The sequence below is a fragment of the Chiloscyllium plagiosum genome, unplaced genomic scaffold (genome assembly GCF_037043375.1).
Source record: "Chiloscyllium plagiosum isolate Xiang-an unplaced genomic scaffold, Cpla_swu_hap1 HiC_scaffold_4, whole genome shotgun sequence".
NCBI lineage: Eukaryota > Metazoa > Chordata > Chondrichthyes > Orectolobiformes > Hemiscylliidae > Chiloscyllium > Chiloscyllium plagiosum.
The window spans coordinates 74,976,837-74,990,263 of record NW_028270142.1 but is presented as its reverse complement, the minus strand read 5'-3'; the positions used below and the strand labels follow the sequence as shown (position 1 = coordinate 74,990,263).

Genomic DNA, 13,427 nt, shown 5'->3' with positions numbered 1-13,427 from the left:
AGAGCAGAGGTCATTGATGAAACAGCTGAAGATGGTTGGGCCAAGGACACAACTCTAAGGAACTTTTCCAAAGATGTTCTGTAACGGAGATGACTGACCTCCAACAACCATACCATCTACCTCAAACTTTGCATCAAATTATCAAGTGATTCCAGTTTTGCTAGGGCTCCCTGATGCCATACTCGATCGAATGCAGCCTTGATGTCAAGGGCTATCATTCTCATCTCGCCTCTGGAATTCAGCTCTTTTGTCAGTGTTTGGACCAAACCTGCACTGAGCTGAGTAGCCCTGGCAGAATCCAAACTGGGCATCACTGAGCAGGTTATTGCTGAGCAGGTGCTGCTTGATAGCTCTGTCGATGACACCTTTGATCACTTTACTGATGATCGAGAGTAGACTGATGAGGCAGTAATTGACCAGGTGGGATTTGTCCTGCTTTTTATATACAGGAAATACTTGAACAATTTTCAATTGCCAGGTAGATGCCAGTGTTGTAACTGTACTGGAACAACTTGGCTAGGGGAATGGTAGATTCTGGAGCACAAGTCTTCAGTACTATTGTCAGAATGACCCATAGCCTTTGCACTATCCAGTTTCTCCAACTGTTTCATGGTATCACATGCAGTGAATCAAAATGGCTGAAGACTGGTATCTGTAATGCTGGCAACTGCTGGAGAAGACAGTTGGATCATCCAAATTGGTACTTCTGGCTGGAATTTGCTGTGCTCAGCCATATGTGGTGCGCTGATGTGCTGGGCTTTTCCATCATTGAAGATGGGGATATTTATGGAGCCTCCTCCTCCAGTGAGTTGTTTAATCATCCACCACCATTTGCGACTATACGTAGCGCGATTACAGATTATAGATCTGATTCGTTGGTTATGGGATCACTTAGCTCTGCCTATCACTTGCTGCTTATGCTGTTTGGCATGCAAGGCATCCTGTTTGGTGACTTCACTAGGTTGACACCTAATCTTCAGGTATGCCTGGTCCAATCTTGCACTCTCCTTTGAACCAGGGTTGATCCCCTGGCTTGATGATAATGATAGTGGGGGATAGGCTGGGCCATGAGTGCAATTCTGCTGCTGTTGATCATCCACAGCACCTCAAGGATGCCCAGTTTTGAGTTGCTAGATCTGATCAGCGTTACCATTTAGAGATCTGTCCCATTTGGCACAGTGAAGGTGCCACTCAACATGATGGACGTTATTCTCAACGTGAAAATGGGACTTCATCCCCACAAGAACTGTGCAGTGGTGACTCCTCTCGAATCTGCCACAAGCATATGCATCTGCAGCTGGCAGATCGATAAGATTGAGGTCAATTATGTTTTTCCCTCGATTGGTTCCCTCGCCACCTGCCAGAGACCCAGTCTCGCAGCTGTGTCTTTTAGGACCCGAACAGCTCAATCTGTAGCACTTCTGCCGAGCCACTCTTGGTGGTGGACATTGAAATACCCCTTGAAATACTTCCTTGAAGAAGCTCTCCTCCTCCCTATACAAGGATTTCAGTGAGTCCCTCTCTCACTACACCCCCCAGGAATCCTCTTGCATTGAAATACCCCACCCAGAATACATTTTGTGCCCTTGCCATCCTCGGTGCTTCCTCCAAGTGTTGTTCAACATGGAGGAGTAGCAATTCATCAGCTGAGGGAGGAAAGTACGTGGTAATCAACAGGAGGTTGCCCATATTTAACCTGGACCCAGAGTCAAATGTTGATGACTCCCAGAGCAACTCCCTCCTGACTGTATACCACTCTGCCAACACCTCTGCTGGTGAGATAGAACATGTCAGAGTCAAAACGTGTGGCACTGGAAAAGCTCAGCAGATCAGGCAGCATCCGAGGAGCAGGGCAGTCGATGTTACGGGCATAAGCTCTTCATCAGGAATGTGGAGGAGGAAGGGCGCTGAGAGATAAGTGGGGGTGCGGGGGAAGGTGGGATGATGATAGGTGGATGCAAGTGGGAGATAACTGTGATAGGTCGGTTAGGAGGGTGGAGTGGATAAGTAGGAAGGAAGATGGACGGCACGGTGGCAGTGGGCGCCACTGTGGCACAGTGGTTAGCACTGCTGCCTCACAGCGCCAGAGACCCGGGTTCAATTCCCGACTCAGGCGACTGACTTTGTGGAGTTTGCACATTCTCCCCGTGTCTGCGTGGGTTTCCTCCGGGTGCTCCGGTTTCCTCCCACAGTCCAAAACATGTGCAGGTCAGGTGAATTGGCCATGCTAAATTGCCTAAGAAGGGGTAAATGTAGGGGTATGGGTGGGTTGCGCTTCGGCGGGTCGGTGTGGACTTGTTGGGCCGAAGGGCCTGTTTCCACACTGTAAGTAATCAGTAAGTAATCTAATCTAAATGGACAGGTAGGGCAGTGCCGATTTGGAGGGCTGAATCCAATGAGACCGGATATATCCAGGGATAGGGATAGGGATGGGGAAGGGGATGGGGCGTCTGGGACATTGTAAGGTATGATTCCTTAAGTATGAATATGTCAGGCTGTAGTTTGACTAGTTTGTGAGACAGCTCTTCCTATTGCAGCAGTGACCCCCAGACGTCAGTGAGGAGGACTTTACAGGGTCAACAGGACTGCTTCTGCCATTGTTTTTTCCGGTGCCTTGGTCGATATGAAGTGATCGGTTTGGGTTAACTTCTTTGAGACTTTGTAGCGATTGGTACAACTGAATAGCTTGCTAGGCCATTTCAGAGGGCAATTAAGAGCCAACCACTTTGCTGTGGATGTGCAATCACATGTAGGCCAGACAGGTGAGGATGGCAGATTTCCTTCCCTCGAAGGACGTCAGTGAACCAGATGAGTTTTTCCAACAATTGACAATTATTTCAAGGTGATCAGTAGATTCTTAATTATTTTTTAAATTGAATTCAAATCCCACCATCTGTCATAGTGGGATTAAAACCCTGGTCCCCAGGACATTAGCTGAGTTTCTGGCTTAATAATATAGCTATTATACCACTAGGCCATCACCTACCCATATAGTTTCTTGATGAAAGAGTAGACCGATGAGTAGTAATTGCCTGGGTTGAACTTGTCTAGATTAGAGTGGTGCTGGAAAAGCACAGCAGGTCAGGCAGCTTCCGAGGAACAGAAAAATCAACGTTTCGGGCAATTTTGAGGACCTTTTTAGGTTACTTACTTACAGTGTGGAAACAGGCCCTTCGGCCCAACAAGTCCACACCGACCCATTTCCCTACATTTACCCCTTCAGCTAACACTACGGGTAATTTAGGAGAAAGTGAGGACTGCAGATGCTGGAGATCAGAGCTGAAAAATGTGTTGCTGGAAAAGCGCAGCAGGTCAGGCAGCATCCAAGGAGCAGGAGATTCGACATTTCGGGCATAAGCCCGTCTTCAGGAATGAGGAAGGTGCGCCAAGCAGGCTAAGATAAAAAGTAGGGAGGAGGGACTTGGGGGAGGGGCATTGGGAATGCGATAGGTGGAAGAAGGTTAAGGTGAGGGTGATAGGCCGGAGAGGGGGTGAGGGCGGCGAGGTCGGGGAGAAGATTGCAGGTCAAGAAGGCGGTGCTGAGTCAGAGGGTTGGGACTGAGATAAGGTGGGGGTAGGGGAAATGAGGAAGCTGGAGAAATCTGCATTCATCCCTTGTGGTTAGAGGGTTCCTCGGCGGAAGACGTCGTTCCTGGCTCTTCCTCCAGGCGTCGTGTTGCCATGGTCTGGCAATGGAGGAGGCCAAGGACCTGCATGTCCTTGGTGGAGTGGGAGAGGGAGTTAAAGTGTTCAGCCACGGGACAGTTGGATTGGTTGCTGCGGATGTCCCAGAGGTGTCCTCTGAAACATTCCACAAGTAGGCCACCTGTCTCCCCAATGTAGAGGAGGCCACATCGGGTGCAGCGGATGCAGTAAAGGTGAATGTGTGACGGATGTGGAAGGATCCCTTGGGGCCTTGGAGGGAAGTGAGAGGGGAGGTGTGGGCGCAAGTTTTGCATTTCTTGCAGTTGCAGGGGAAGGTGCAAGAAGTGGAGGTTGGGTTGGCGGGGGGTGTGGACCTGACGAGGGAGTCGTGGTGGGAGTGGTCTTTCCGCAACACTGATAGGGGAGGGGAGGGAAATATATCCTTGGTGGTGGGGTCTGTTTGGAGCTGGTGGAAATGACGAAGAATGATACGATGTATCTGGAGGTTGGTGCGGTGGTAGGTGAGGACCAGTGGGGTTCTGTCCTGGTGGCGATTGGAGGAACAGGGTTCAAGGGCGGAGGAGCGGGAAGTGGAGGAAATGCGTGGAGAGCATCATCAACCACGTCTGGGGGGAAATTGCGGTCTTTGAAGAAGGAGGCCATCTGGGTTGCTCAGTATTGGAATTGGTCCTCCTGGGAGCAGATGCAGCAGAGTTGAAGGAATTGGGAATATGGGATGGCATTTTTACAGGGGGCAGGGTGGGAGGAGGTGTAATCTAGGTAGCCGGGGGAGTCGGTCAGTTTATAGTAAATGTCCGTGTTGAGTTGGTCGCCCGAGATTGAAATGGAGAGGTCTCGGAAGGGGAGGGGGGAGTCTGAGACGGTCCAGGTAAATTTGAGGTCGGGGTGGAAGGTGTTAGTAAAGTGGATGAACTGTTCAACCTCCTCGTGGGAGCACGAGGTAGCGCTGATACAGTCATCGATGTAGCAGAGGAAAAGGTGGGGAATGGTGCCAGTGTAGCTGCGGAAGATGGACTGTTCCACATTTCCTATGAAGAGGCAGGCACAGCTGGGGCCCATGCGGGTGCCCATGGCTACTCCTTTGGTTTGGAGGAAGTGGGAAGATTGGAAAGAGAAGTTGTTCAGAGTTCAGTCAGTCGAAGTAGGGTGTCAGTGGAAGGGTACTGGTTGGGTTGGCGGGAAAGGAGGAAGCGGAGGGCTTTGAGGCCTTCGTGATGGGGGATGGAGGTGTACAGGGACTGGATGTCCATGGTGAAGATAAGGCGTTGGGGGCCAGGGAAACGAAAATCATGGAGGAGGTGGAGGACGTGGGTGGTGTGCCAAACGTAGGTGGGGAGTTCTTGGACTAAGGGGGACAGGACAGTGTCAAGGTATGCAGAGATGAGTTCAGTGGGGCAGGAACAGGCTGAGACAATGGGTCGGCCAGGGCAGTCAGGTTTGTGGATTTTGGGCAGGAGGTAGAAACGGGCGGTGCGGGGTTGTAGGACTATGAGGTTGGAGGCGTTGGATGGGAGATCCCCTGAGGTAATGAGGTTATGGATGGTCTGGGAGATGATGGTTTGGTAGTGGGAGGTGGGGTCATGGTCAAGGGGGCAGTAGGAGGAGGTGTCCGCGAGCTGGCGTTTAGCCTCAGCTATATAAAGATCGGTGCACCAAACTAGCACCTTGTCTGCCGGTTTGATAGTGAGGTTGGGGTTGGAGCGGAGGGAGTGGAGGGCTGCACGTTGCGAGGGTGAGAGGTTGAAGTGGGTAAGAGGGGTGGACAGGTTGAGGCGGTTAATGTCGCGGCGGCAGTTGGCTATGAAGAGATCGAGGGTGGGTAAGAGGCTAGCACGGGGTGTCCAGGTGGATGGGGCGTGTTGGAGGCGGGAGAAGGGGTCATCAGAGGGTGTGCAAGAATCTTGGTTGAAGAAGTAGGCGCAGAGGCGAAGGCGGCGGAGGAACTGTTCGATGTCTCGCCGTGTGTTGAACTCGTTAATCCCGGAGTGTAGGGGGATGAAGATGAGGCCTCTGCTGAGGACTGATCTTTCATCCTCAGAGAGGGGGAGGTCTGGAGGGATGGTGAAAATACGACAGGGCTAGGAGCTCGGACCTGGTGTGGGGCTGGAGCTGGGAGTGGGGGCGGAGTTAATTTACGGGTAATTTAGCAGGGCCAATTCACCTAACCTGCACATCTTTGGCCTCCGGAGCACCCGGAGGAAACCCACGCAGACACGGGGAGAATGTGCAAACTCCACACAGACAGTTGCCCGAGGTGGGAATTGAACCCGCGTCTCTGGCGCTGTGAGGCAGCAGTGCCATCCTCACCTGTCTGGCCTACATGTGATTGCACATTCACAGCAAAGTGGTTGGCTCTCAATTGCCCTGAAATGGCCTAGTGAGCTATTCAGTTGTACCAATCGCAATTTTGCCAGATATGTTGATTTTCCTATTCCTCGAATGCTGCCTGACCTGCTGTGCTTTTCCAGCACCACTCTAATCTAGACTCTGATCTCCAGCATCTGCAAACCTCACGTTTGCCTGTGTTGAATTTGTCCCAGTTTTGTGTGAACAAGACATAGCTGAGCAATTTTTCAGATGATCAGGCAGATGTCAGTTGTTCTAGGTGTACTTTAACAGCTTGGCTAGGGATTAGATTACAGATTACATTACAGTGTGGAAACAGGCCCTTCGGCCCAACAAGTCCACACCGACCCGCCGAAGCGAACCCACCCATACCCCTACATTTACCCCTTACCTAACACTATGGGCAATTTAGCATGGCCAATTCACCTGACCCTGCACATCTTTGGACTGTGGGAGGAAACCGGAGCACCCGGAGGAAACCCACGCAGACACGGGGAGAACGTGCAAACTCCACACAGTCAGTCGCCTGAGGCGGGATATAGTAAGTTCTGGAGGACAGTGCTTCTAGACAATGCTCTTTGAAGGATTTGAATTTTTACTTAAATTAGAATTGATAATTATGTATAAAAAGGACCTAAAGTATTTCTTAATCAAAACTCTAAATACAAAAAGGTAAAACTTAGATTTCAGAACTATCCAAAAGTCACCTTAACTGACCTTTCACCTCCTCACTCGACAATCACAGAATCCTTACATTCCAGATAGAAGCCATTTGACCCATCATGAGAAGAAACCAGAGTACATGGAGTAAACCCACACAGACACAGGGAGAACATGCAAACTCTACACAGTCAAGGCGAGGATAGAACCCAGTACCCTGACACTGAGGTAGAAGTGCTAACCACCATACCATCATGCAGCCAATGAGTTCATGATTGCACTACACTTTTCCCTCCAGGCCTATTTACTTAAATAGTGCAGCCTATCCAAACTATAACACATATGCAGAGACTGGTGGGTTAGTTAACTCAGTTGTCATTGATCATTGCATTGGCGCCACCTCGTGCTCCCGCAAGGATGTTGAGCAATTCATCAATTTCACCCACACATTCCACCCCGACCTGAAGTTCACCTGGACCAACTCTGACACCTCCCTCCACTTCCTGGACCTCTCCATCTCCATTAATGATAACAGACCTGACACTGACATTTTTTACAAACCCACCAACTCCCACAGCTACCTGGATTACACCTCTTCCCACCCTATCTCCTGCAAAAATGCCATCCCATATTCTCAATTCCTCCGTCTCTGCCCCCAGGACGACCAGTTCCACCACAGAACACGCCAGATGGCCTCCTTCTTTAGAGACCGCAATTTCCCTTTTCACGTGGTTAAAGGTGCCCTCCAACGCATCTCATCCACATCCCGCATCTCCGCCCTCAAACCCCACCCCTCCAACCATAACAAGGACAGAACCCCCCTGGTATTCACCTTCCACCCCACCACATAAACCACATCATCCGACGACATTTCCGCCATCTCCAAACGGACACCACCACCAGGGATATATTTCCCTCCCCACCCATTTCTGCTTTCGGCAAAGACCGTTCCTTCCGTGACTACCTGGTCAAGTCCACGCCTCCCCACTCCCCAACAACCCACCCTCCCTTCCTGGCATCCTCCCATGCCACCACAGGAATTGCAAAACCTGTGCCCACACCTCCTCCCTCACCTCCATCCAAGGCCCCAAAGGAGCCTTCCACATCCAAAGTTTTACCTGCACATCCAGCAATATCATTTACTGTATCCGTTGCTCCCAACGCGGTCTCCTCTACATTGGGGAGACTGGATGCCTCCTCGCAGAGCACTTTAGGGAACATCAACCCCATCGCCCTGTGGCCCAATATTTCAACTCCCCCTCCCATTCTGCTGGGGACATGCAGGTCCCATGCCTCCTCCACTGCCGCTCCCTCACCACCTGATGCCTGGAGGAAGAACGCCTCATCTTCTGCCTCGGAACACTTCAACGTCAAGGCATCAAAGTGAACTTCACCAGTTTATTCATTTCCCCTTCCCCCACCTCACTTCAGTTCCAACTTTGCAGCTCAGCACCATCCCCATGACCTTTCCTACCTGCCTATCTTCCTTTCCACCTATCCACTCCACCTTCCTCTCTGACCTATCACCTTCATCCCCATCCCCATTCACCCATTGTACTCTTTGCTACCTTGCCCCACCCTCCTCTCTGACCTATCACCTCCATCCCCACCCCCCATTCATCTACTGTACTCTTTGCTACTTTCTTCCCACCCCCACCCCCTCTCATTTATCTCTCCACTCTGCAGGCACACTGCCTCTATTCCTGATGAAGGACTTTTGCCTGAAACATCGATTTTCCTGCTCCTCAGATGCTGCCTTACCTGCTGTGCTTTTTCTGCACCACTATAATCTGGACTCTGGTTTCCAAAATCTGCAGTCCTTGTTTTTACCTAGTTGATTTTAACCCTACTGCGAATCCTCTTGCAAGGATGCCTGCATTGAAGAAGTTTCCCTCCTCTCTCTACAAGAATCTCAGTGAGTCTCTCTCTCTCACTGCAGCCCCCAGGGCATCTCCTCTGCCCTGAAGCTCTTCAACCATGTCCTGAAACAGACTTGCTACCACAGCCACATTTGCTTCCTCAGTGCCTGCCTCCGTAACCAACTCATCCCACACGGACTTCGGATTACCGTTAAACCAGCAGAGCTCGGAACCGAACCGGATAAATAGTACAGACTACAGATTCAAAAACACCAGCAACGGTTCTCCTTCCAGATCCTCCACTCCACACTCGCAACCATGTGCCGGCACCTAACCTCTCTACAAGTCAGCCCTGCCTCAGCTAAGGGCCACACACACTCAGAATTGCAAAGGACCACTCCTTTACTATATTCCAAGAAGAATTCATACTCTCAACAAACAGTATTTCAACACCATCTCAAAAATCAAAAACCGTTAAGTACAAGAAACTTTCATATACCCACCTCCATAACCAGCACTCCTCAAACATTACAGAAAATTCCCCCAGCCTCTGGAAATGGCCCCTCACAATGCCTCATGTACCACACGTGATATCACTTCTGCCCCTCGCATCATCGCTGACATCACACGCTCAGTGACTTCCGCACCCCTACTGCCGTGTTCACCACCACTTCCGTCCCCGCCAATCACCTGCATTCTGCTGACACGCCCCCCCCGCCCACAGATCCCATTGACACCACCCCCGACCCCAGAACTGAGGGGAACACGACCCCTTCTCATGACTCCACTCCCATTCCCCTACCACCACACCCACTCGTTACAGGCTCCGTCCCCACTCCCAGCTCCACACCTACACGAGGTCCTAGCTCCCAGCCCCACCAAGTTTTCCTCATTCCCCCTGACCTCCCCCGTCACTGAGGAGGAACGATCAGGCCTCAGCAAAGGCCTCACCTTTATCCCTCTCCGCCCACGCATCAATGAATTTAATAAATGCCGTGACGTTGAACACTTCTTCCGCTGCCTCCACCTCTGAGTTTACTTTTACAACCAGGACTCCCACCCACCTTCCGAGGACCCCTTTGCCCGCCTCCCACACATTCCATCCACCTGGACACCCCGTGCTGGCCTATTACCCACCCTCGATCTCTTCATTTCCAACTGCCGTCGAGACGTTAACTGTCTCAACCTGTCTACCCCCCCCACTCCAACCTCTCACCCGCATAATGCGCAGCCCTCCTTTCCCTCTCCCTCAGATAAAGGGGGTGCAGTGGTAGTTTGGCGCACTGACCTCTACACCGCTGAAGCCAGACACCAACTCAAAGACACCTCCTCCTACCGCCCCCTCGACCATGACCCCATCCCCATCACCAAACCATCATCTCCCAGACCATACAGAATCTCATCATCTCAGGAGATCTCCCACCCACAGCTTCCAACCTCATACTCCGGGAAACCCGCACCGCCTGATTCTACCTCCTTCCCAAGATCCACAAGCCTGACCATCCTGGCCGACCCATTGGTGGGGCAGGAGCATGCTGAGACAAACTCATCTCTACCTACCTCGACACTGTCCTATCCCGACCAGTCCAGGAACTCCCCACATACGTTCGAGACACCACCCACGCCCTCTACCTCCTCCAAGACTTCCATTTCCCCGGGCCTCGATGCCTCATCTTCACCACGGGTATCCAATCCCTCTACACCTCCATCTGCCATGACCAGGGCCTCCAAATCTCCATTTCTTCCTCTCCCAACGTCCCCTTCCACCGACACACTCATTTGTTTGGCTGAACAGGTCCTCACCCATAACAGTTTCTCCTTTGAATCTCCCATTTCCTCCAGACCAAAGGGGTAGCCATGGGCACCCGTATGGGCCCCAGCTATGCCTGTCTCTTTGTTGGCTATGTAGAACAGTCCATCTTCTGTAGTTACACCGGCACCACTCCCCATCTCTTCCACCACTACATTGATGACTGCATTGGTGCCACCTCGTGCTCCCGCAAGGAGGTTGGGGAATTCATCAACTTCACCAACACATTCCATCCCGACCTTAAATTCTCCTGGACTATCTCTGACACTTCCCTCCCCTTCCTGGACCTCTCCATCTCCATTAATGATGAACAACTTGACACTGACATTTGTTACAAACCCACCGACTCCCACAGCTACCTGGATTACACCTCGTCCCATCCTACCTCCTGCAAAAATGCCATCCCGTATTCCCAATTCCTCCGCCTCCGCTATATCTGCTCCCAGGCCGACCGGTTCCACCACAGAATACACCAGGATGGCCTCCTTCTTTAGAGACCACAATTTCCCTTCCCACGTCATTCACGATGCCCTCCAATGCATCTCATCCACATCCCGCACCTCCACCCTCAAACCCCACCCCTCCAACCGTAACAAGGACAGATACCCCCGGTTGCTCACCTTCGACCCTACCGACCCTCACATAAACCACATTATCCGACGACATTTCCGCCATCTCCAAACATACCCCACCACCAGGGATATATTTCCCTCCCCACCCATTTCCGCTTTCAGCAAAGACCGTTCCCTCCGTGACTACCTGGTCAGGTCCACGCCCCTCAACAACCCACCCTCCCGTCCTGGCACCCTCCTCTGCCACCGCAGGAATTGCAAAACCTGCGCCCACACCTCCTCCCTTACCTCCATCCACAAGGCCCCAAAGGAGCCTTCCACATCCATCAAAGTTTTACCTGCACATCCACCAATATCATTTATTGTATCCGTTGCGGTCTACTCTATATTGGGGAGACTGGATGCCTCCTAGCAGAGCACTTTAGGGAACATCTCCGGGACACCCGCACCAATCAACCCCACCACCCTGTGGCCCAACATTTCAACCCCCCTCCCATTCTGCCAAGGGCATGCAGGTCCTGGGCCTCCTCCACTGCCGCTCCCTCACCACCCGACACCTGGAGGAAGAACGCCTCATCTTCCGCCTTGGAACGCTTCAACCCCAGGGCATCAATGTGGACTTCATCAGTTTCCTCATTTCCCCTTCCCCCACCTCACCCCAGTTCCAACCTTCCAGCTCAGCACCGTCCCCATGACTTGTCCTATCTGTTGATCTTCCTTTCCCACCTATCCAATCCACCCTCCTCTCTGACCTATCACCTTCATCCCCACCCCTTTTCAACCTTTGTACTCTTTGCTACCTTCCCCCACCCTCCTCTCTGATCTATCACCTCCATCCCCACCCCATTCACCTACTGTACTCTTTGCTACTTTCTCCCCACCCTACCCCCCTCTCATTTATCTCTCCACTCTGCAGGCACCCTGCCTCTATGCCTGATGAAGGGCTTTTGCCCGAAACATCGATTTTCCTGCTCCTGGGATGCTGCCTGACCAGCTGTGCTTTTCCTTCACCACTCTAATCTAGACCTTGTTTTTACCCTGTTTTACAGCAGTTTTCTAATGCAGTGAGATAATTTGAGGTCAATATTTGTGTTTGCCTTTTTCAACTGCACCATTCTCCTGCGGTCTGGTTAAATTCATCACCGGTGGCCTTTAGTGAGAGGGGGCAATCTAGCGTCCGCCTCTTGACAAAAAAAAAATCAGACCCCATGTTTTGTATTTAATTCCTCTTCCTCCCAACCCTTCAGCAAACAATGTAAGTTTTCACTGCTCGAGAAGGAATGCTTGGCCGTTACCTTGTCAGCTACTTCATACACCGATGTTTGTTTGCTGCAGTCACAAATGTAGGTGTACACCCTGGAGGCTCCTTTCTCTCGGGCCTGTCGGGCAGTCTCCTTGTTGCCTTCCTCACTGATATCCCAGAGTACTAGTGTGGCGTGCAGGCGGGCGAATTCGAGAGCCAGGTGCCGCCCGATGCCACTGCCAGCTCCGCTCACGAGCACAATCTCCCCGCTCACATTCTTCCTGCGCACCGGCACCACTAACAGCACCAGTGCTTCCAGAATGTAGTACAGCGACAGAAACAACGTGACAAGCGATTCCAGAAAGAAATTCATCTTTGCGTTCTCGTTTGCTCGCAACCTGTTGCAACAGAAAGCCAACGACCTTTGCCCGACACCACCCAAAACTGACTTCGCAATTGGGCGGATTAAGATCACGTTCCTGTTTTGATGATAAATTCCATTATCGGCGCCCCAATACTGCCATCTACAGGTTTATGTGGACTGAAATCTGACATTGTGGTGTGGTGTAATAATAAGTTAACCATTTCATAAAAATATCTTTGCTGATATGGTTGCTTAATATATGATGTGATCGAAAACTAAAATATCGGGATAAAAATTGTTTTGTATCAATTTTTTGAACTGTGAATGCTTGAAATCAAAAACAAGAATAGAAAATAGAAATGTTGGAAAAACTCATCAGCTCTGCCAGATTCTGTGAATACCAAGCAGAGTTAACACTTCGGGTCCACCTTAAGTCTGCTTGGTTTACTCAGAGCTGCTGAATTTTCTTTTCAGCAATTTGATTTGAGTTCGATCTCAGCATTTGCTACAAAAAGTCAACACATATGAAGAATTGGCATGCATCAACAAAATAAGAGCAAATCACTGGATATTCCCTCTGATCTTTCCTACCTGATCTGCCATATTTAGCCTGCCACCAAAATGTTAATAGTTACCCCTACCAGTTGTGTTGAGGAAGTTCATGCGTATCATTTCAGATCTCGGATAGTTTCTCATTCATGCAAGGCCCTCAAACTTCACACAGGAACCACTACATTCCAAAGTAAGTTGCCTCAAAGGAATTAATTGCATAGTCCATCAAAATAATTAAATAATTGAAATTGCACTATTTGCATTTCAATGGTGGTCTATCATCATAACACATTCCAAGTTGCTTCATAGCAGCATAATCAGACAAAAAGTGCCATCAAGTCAAAGATAGAAATAT

General features: G+C 50.7%; 1 protein-coding gene across 4 annotated transcripts in view; it reads right to left on the bottom strand.

Annotated features, from left to right (window-relative positions):
- The window catches only part of sdr16c5b (short chain dehydrogenase/reductase family 16C, member 5b), a 77,115-nt gene extending 64,529 nt beyond the window's left edge, over positions 1–12,586 (bottom strand). For all 4 annotated transcript variants that reach the window (XR_015756984.1, XM_087986369.1, XM_087986370.1 and 1 more), the window contains exon 1: positions 12,209–12,586. Coding sequence is in view for 3 of the 4 variants with exons in the window: in XM_087986369.1 (XP_087842495.1) it covers positions 12,209–12,529 (321 nt within the window). In the remaining variant the exon portion in view is untranslated. The remainder of the gene's footprint in view (positions 1–12,208) is intronic.
- Between the last annotated feature and the right edge of the window lie 841 nt (positions 12,587–13,427).